This window comes from Crocuta crocuta, unplaced genomic scaffold, assembly GCF_008692635.1.
Source record: "Crocuta crocuta isolate KB4526 unplaced genomic scaffold, BGI_CrCroc_1.0 scaffold443, whole genome shotgun sequence".
Taxonomy (NCBI): Eukaryota; Metazoa; Chordata; class Mammalia; order Carnivora; family Hyaenidae; genus Crocuta; species Crocuta crocuta.
The window spans coordinates 879,560-886,175 of NW_027529446.1; the positions used below are offsets into that span (position 1 = coordinate 879,560).

The 6,616-nt window shown below is 61.3% G+C and overlaps 1 protein-coding gene across 1 annotated transcript in view; it reads right to left on the reverse strand.

Annotated features, from left to right (window-relative positions):
* Nucleotides 1-6,227: 6,227 nt before the first annotated feature.
* MBD3 (methyl-CpG binding domain protein 3) overlaps nt 6,228-6,616 on the reverse strand; it is a 9,437-nt gene continuing 9,048 nt past the window's right edge. The window contains exon 7 of the mRNA XM_077760607.1: nt 6,228-6,582. Coding sequence (XP_077616733.1) covers nt 6,228-6,582 — 355 coding nt within the window. The remainder of the gene's footprint in view (nt 6,583-6,616) is intronic.

Below are 6,616 nucleotides of genomic sequence, written 5' to 3' on the forward strand. Positions count from 1 at the left end.
CTGCGGGGGTGGGGGTGGGGTGGGGGGCTCTCCTGGGCACCGTGCTACGTCCAGCAGCAGCCCTGGCCTCCGCTACCTGATCCCAGGAGCCACTGCTCCCCCCGCCTGCTCCCCTTGGTTAGTTTTCTTTGGTCTCAGCAAATAAACACAAACGAGGCGGCTTCCAACACCAATTTATTCTCTCCAAGTCCTGGAGCCTAGAAATCCCAGGTCAAGGTATGGCAGGGCCGTGGCTGGCGGCCCTCAGCGTTCTGTGGCTGTGGACGCATCACTGCCCTCGGCCTCCATAGCCACGTGGCCTCTCCTTGTGCCTCTGTGTCCACATTTCTCATAAGGACACTCGGCGGCCATTGGATTCAGGGCCAGCCCACTCCAGTGTGGCCCATCTTGGTCATTACATCTACAAAGACCCTGCTTTCAAGTAGGACCCCATTCACAGGCTCAGGGATCAGGGCATGGACAAATCTTTTTTGGGGGGGGACACTGCAACCCACAGTACCCCCCCACCCCCGGGGAAGGACAATCCAGACTGTCTGCACTCCCTGGGTACACAGTCACCCTGCTTGAGAAGCGCTCACCCTTCAATGCCAGCCCGTGTGTAGGCGGTGGGCTTGTGAGGGTCATGGTGAAATTCCCTGGACACAGCCCGGGATCCGGGATTCCTCCCCTAGGATGTCGGAGGGAAGCCCTGTGGGAGCGGAGTGGGCGGGGCCCCGAACATCCTTCCTGAGACCGGTGCTTCATGGGCTTCATTTGTCGATTTGGTGTATTTCAAAACTTTCCATAATAAAAACAATTTTTAAAGTATATTTATTTATTTATTTACAGAGAGAGTGGGGAAGGGGCAGAGAGAAGGAGAGAGGGAATCCCAAACTGGCTCTGTGCTGACAGTTCCATACGGGGCTCGAACCCACAAACCATGAGATCCTGACCCAAGTTGAAGTGGCTTTACTGAGGTAAAGCCTGGTTTACCCAGGTGCCCCCCCAAATATATACATGTTTAAAGTTTATTTATTTATTTATTTTTAATTGTTTTTAATGTTTTATTTATTTCTAGGAGAGAGAGAGAGACAGAGTGAGCAGGGGAGGGTCAGAGAGAGAGAGGGAGTCACACGCTGAAACAGGCTCCAGGCTCTGAGCTGGCAGTCAGCACAGAGCCCGACGCGGGGCTCGAACCCACGAACCGCGAGATCATGACCCAAGCGAAAGTCGGACGCTTAACCGACTAAGCCACCCAGGCGCCCCTGTTTAAGTTTAGAAACTGTCCATTGAGAGATTCATTTGGGGAGGTCTGTGAGAACAGCACCCAAATCCTCCATGGTTGCACAGGGCCCACCCCCGCCGCCCGCGGACGGACCCTGAACACACGACGCTCAGGGAGGGAAGGAGACACGAGAGGCCACGCGGGGTGTGAGTCCGCGTGCGTGACGCGTCCGGAACAGGCTCCTCCGCGGATGGGAAGGGGGTGGTGGGTTGGGGGGCCAAGAAGGATAAAAAGCAGCAGGGAGGAAAGCGCCCCAAGGACTCAGCATAGCTGCTGGAAGAGGTTCCCGGGGCTGCAGGGCTGGGCATGGCCACTTCCCCTCATGAGGATTTTAGTGATATTTGACCTCTTTGTTTTTAACTATATGCTTTTTTTTTTAACAGTTCTTTTTTTTTTTTAATGTTTTATTAATTTCTGAGAGAAAGAGAGAGAGACAGCGTGAGCAGGGGAGGGTCAGAGAGAGAGGGAGACACAGAATCTGAAACAGGCTCCAGGCTCTGAGCTGTCAGCACAGAGCCCGACGTGGGGCTGGAACCCACGAACCGTGAGATCATGACCTGAGCCGAAGTCGGACGCTCAACTGACTGAGCCCCCCAGGTGGCCCCCCCCTTTTTTTTTTTAACAGTTCTTGAAACGTGTTTGGGAAGTGCTGTGATGGAGACGCTGTTATATCTGCTCCGGGGGACCCTTCGCGGGGCCTGAGTGGCTCCACCCGCTGGGCTCCCCTTGCAGGGCCGACCTCCTCCGTGGGCACATTTTGAAAGAATAAGAAAGAGTCAAGGGAAAAAACCACATTGCCAAAGACTATAAAACCACAAAACCGCCTTCCCTGGAGTTTGTATTTTCAGCCTTCTCGCTTATCAAAGCACCGCGGGCCGACGGCGGCAATCTGGGGCTCCAGGAAACGTTTGTGAATCAAGCGTTGTTGTGTAGATGTAACGTACATGCAACGAAACACTTATTTTTCAAGTTTTTATTTTAATTCCAGGTAGTTAACACTTTGTTATATTAGCTTCAGAAAACACACCCGTTTTTACTGTGAGATTGATGAGCTCCTCCTGCCCAAATGTGCAGCCCAGAAAGTTCCCTCTCGCCCCCTTGGTGTCACTTAACCGACTGAGCACATCCAGGCGCCCCGTTTGCCCTTTTAGACAGTTCAGTGGCTTTTAGTAAAATCAAGAAAGTGTGCAACTGTCGCCGCTGTCAACTTTAGAACAGTATCAATACGTGGACAGGCCACCCCATCCCCACTAGCAGCACCCCAGCCCCTAACCCCCAGCCTGGCACCCACGAACCCACTTTCTGTCTCTACGGAGTGCCCTCTCCTGACCTCTCACAGAGGCCAGTCCCACTCTGGCTGTGTTAAGGGCTCTCCAGGGAAACGGAACCGAGGGGGGGCCCAGGGAGAGATCTCTGAGGGGAGACAAACGGACTGGCTCACGTGGTTTTGGAGGCCAAGGGGCCCACGGGCTGCCGGCCGCGAGCTGGAGACCCGGAGGCTCGCGACCCGGCGCCAGCGTCCGAGGCGGAGACGGCCGTGGCGGCCAGACTGAACGATGCGCATGTTGATGAGTGAGGTCTCTCCACTCATTCTCATCCCCTCAGACGTGTGCGAGGACACCCCCAGAACAAACGTGTACCAGCTGCCTGGGCATCCCTCGGCCTCGGCAAGTCGATGCAAAATTAACATCGCGTCTGAGAAGAAAATCACAGCGGCCTCCCGTGTCTGGTTCCTGCCTGAGCGTCGCGTGTTCAGGGTTGTCCGAGGGGGGGCCGGTGTCTCGCTCGCCGCCGACGGATGTGCGCGTGGCTGGATGTGTTTTCTGCATCCGTTATTTGTTGATAGATTCTTGGGTTATTTCCATTTTTTGAGTGCCTTGAATCTCGACCGAGACTTACCCAGTCTTACCAGGGTGGGGGCCTGGGCACCCACCTAGCAAAAGCAGAGTTTCTTTTCTAGACTTTTTTTTTTAAAAAGTAGGCTTCATGCCCAAGGCAGGACTCAAACTCATGACCCTGAGATCAAGAGTCGGGCATTTCAGGGGTGCCTGGGTGGCTCGGTCAGTTAAGTGGCCAACTCTTGATTTCGGCTCAGGTCATGATCTCACGGTTTGTGAGTTCGAGCCCTGTGTCGGCCTCTGTGCTGACAGCTCAGAGCCTCCTCGGATCCTCTCTCTGCCCCTCCCCCTTGCAGTGTCTCTCAAAATAGAGATGCCCAAAGCCAACTGAGCCACCCAGACCCACCTAAGAGTCTCTGTTCTAAAACGTGCATTAGAACTTACCAGAAGACAAAATGTTCTCCGTCTGCTCTGTCCAGTTCAGTAGCCACCAGCCCTGTGTGAGGAATGGGCTGTTTAATTAGTTGTAGCCAATTTGAACTGAAACAGCCGTCCGTGGCTGGTGGCCATCCTACCAGACGTTTCCAGAAATCTGAGGGAGCTGGTCTCTCTGCCCAGTTCTGCCACTGTTTGCTAGGAAGCGCCCGCTTGTTCTGTTAGGAGTCATTGCCTTGGGGCACCCGAGGCTCCCTTCCTCGTCCCGCGCTGTGGGTCCTGAGCCCGACCAGCACCAGGCCTCGGGGCGCCTGTGCACACGGGCCGGGCGGCGGCAGTGAGCTCGGACGGAAGGGGCGAGACGGCCAAGCTGTGGGGGCCGCGCCGCAGGCCGCCTGAGGAGACACGGGATCTTCAGGGTAACGCGGTCTGAGGCAGAGAGACGGGCGGACCCCGCGCTGCTGGCCGTGAGGACGAAGGAGGGGCCGCGGGCCGAGGATGAGGCGCCGCCGGAAGCCGGAAAGTGGGGGAGACGGGGCTCCCTGGGGTGTCAGGACCACGACTCCGGGACTGTCCGAGGATCTGCGTGTGGTGACGGGTCACAGCAGCCCCGGGGGGTTCACGTGGTTCAGAAAGTTCTATGCCTGCAGGGGCAGCTGGGCGCCTGGTGGAGATCTGGGCGTGGTTCCGATCCGCGGCGTGGACATGCCCATGCTGGTGGCGCCCGGCAGGTGGTGCTGGGAGGGAGGGGCTGGAGCCAGATGCATCCTGTGACCTGTAGCCCGGGAGCCCTCTCCTCAGCCCTCGCACTAAGGGTCTCTGGGAACAGGAAAGAATTCAGGAGGGGCCCTCAGGCTCGCAAGGCGCCCCAGCCCAGGGTCAAGATGGGCTCCGGGCTGCGTGGAGGCGTGACTGTGGGACAGGTGACATTTCACTCTCATGCCAGACCACGATCCCAGTCCACCGTGTGGACACATACGTCTTCTGTGCACATTCATTTGTGGATGGCCCCTTGGGCGAGACCCCGGACACTATCCTCGCTTCTGAGGCTGGAGTTCGGTGGCCACTCAGGGGCCCTCTGGGCCCGGGGTCAGGGAGACTGAAGCTCTCTGCTGGGCTGGGTGTCTTCCCAGCCGGTCCCCCCGCCCCCAAGGTGCAGCCTGGGCTGGTTTCCCTGCTGGGAGCTGGGCTCTTCCGCGGAGGGGGAGGTGGGAGTGGCTGCAGAGTGGAAGCAGGCGGACACTGAGCAGGGCGAGGGCGGGAGACGGAAGCCCCACGTGGCGGGGTGCGGAGCAGAGGGGCTCCAGGCCCAGGCTCTGACCAGCTGCGACATGGGGACAGAAGAGCTGGGGGGGTCCAGGCAGCCACCTCCCCACTGCCCCAGGCAGGGCAGACCGTCTGCTGCCTCCAGACGTGGGGCAGGCGGCGCCTGATCATCCGGGGCCCCGGTCGCAGTCATCTTGTCAGTGCTGGCCCGGGGGGGCTGCTGGGTGAGGGGCACGGCCCTCGGGAGCCCGCCAGGACGCCCCCCTGCTGGGCTCCCAGCACAGACGCCCGCCCCCAACGCCTGGGACTCCTCCGGTCTGGGCAGCAGTGGGACCTGGGGGCTCGGAGGCCGTCACAGGGGCTCCTGTGCTCAGGTGCTGGCTCCTCCAGAAACCCTCACGGGACGGGCTCTGTCCCCAAAAGCGCTGGGAGCTCCTGAGGCCCCGGGGGACCCCGCCTTCCCTGGGAAAAGCCACAGGGGTCCTCAGGCTCCCTGTGGTCATCCAGCCCATGACAAGGTACCGCACACACACAGCCCGGCACCGACGGCCCAGGCGGGGTCCGTCTCCCCAGGACACAAAGGCCCCGGGTCTTTGGAATTAAACCAAGACTGCAAACCACACTCACCGAGATGGCTTTATTCAACGGCTGCCCACCGACAGGGTGCCTCCTGGGCGCCCCCGCACCCAGGCCCGCACAGGGGCCAGCCCCGGACGGAGCTCCGCCTCAGCGGCTCGNCCCCCCTGCACCGGCCCCACAGCCCACGCGGGGCACCCGGGGGTGGCCCTCAAGGGTTTGTGCTTTGACTGGGCCTGAACCATGCTGCGGGGGCACGTCCCCGGGCAGCGCTGGCCCCCCTCCCCCCACACCCGCCAGCGTGACAGCCGCAGGGGCAGGGCGGGCCGGGGGGGCTCCCCTCACCCAAGGCACTCAGGGCTGGAGGGGACGGGGGTTAAGGAACGCAATCTGGACGACCTGTGCCCGGAGCCCCTGGAGGCTGCCGCGCGAGGCACCACGTGCCTGGAGATGCTGGGCCGTAAAGCACCCCTAGGATGGGAAGTTGGGAGAGCTGTGGCCCTGAGAGCCGGGCGTCACGGTCCCTGCCGCGCGGGGCGGGGATGGGGAGGCACGGAGGCCGGCCCACGAATCAGCTGTGAGCACTCGCGGTCTCCGGTGGCTGAGCGTCCGACAGGGCAGGTGTCATGGAGGGTTCGTGTCCACGTGCGGCACACACACGGCCAGAGCTGGCACGCGGCCATCCGGCCTCCTGAGTCCCGGGTTTCTTGAAGGGAAACGTCTGGGTGGCACCACAGCCCCCGGCTGAGCTCCGGGCCATCGTGGCTTTGCCCGCTGGCCAGCGCGCAGGGGAGCGGTCCGCACCCCCTTCCGGAACAGCTGGCGGGCTGGCCCTGGAACATCGTCTCTCACGCAGGGATCAGGGAGCAAGACTGGCCCGAAACCTGTCTCTCCAGCCCCTTGGGGACCCTCGCAGGCGGCCCGGTGGCAGCTGTCCGCGTGCGGCAGCTGTGGGAACGAGGCCCCGAGTCCACCGCGGAGTGACGGCTCCGAGGGGGGCCTCCCGCAGGCGGGCGCGGGAGCCACTGGCACTTCGGGACCCACGCCCTCCAGAGAAGAGCAAGCGGGGTGGCCCATCGGGCAGGGGGCTGTCCTCCAGCTGTGCCCCCGGGGACCTGGGGGGGCCCCGCCTGGGAAGGAGGGGCCGCCTTCCTCCCGGGCCAGCCGGCCACCGCGCCCGGGCCAAGTCCGCGGGTGGGGCCTCTGCAAGGACACGGAGAGGCGCCATCAGCGTCCT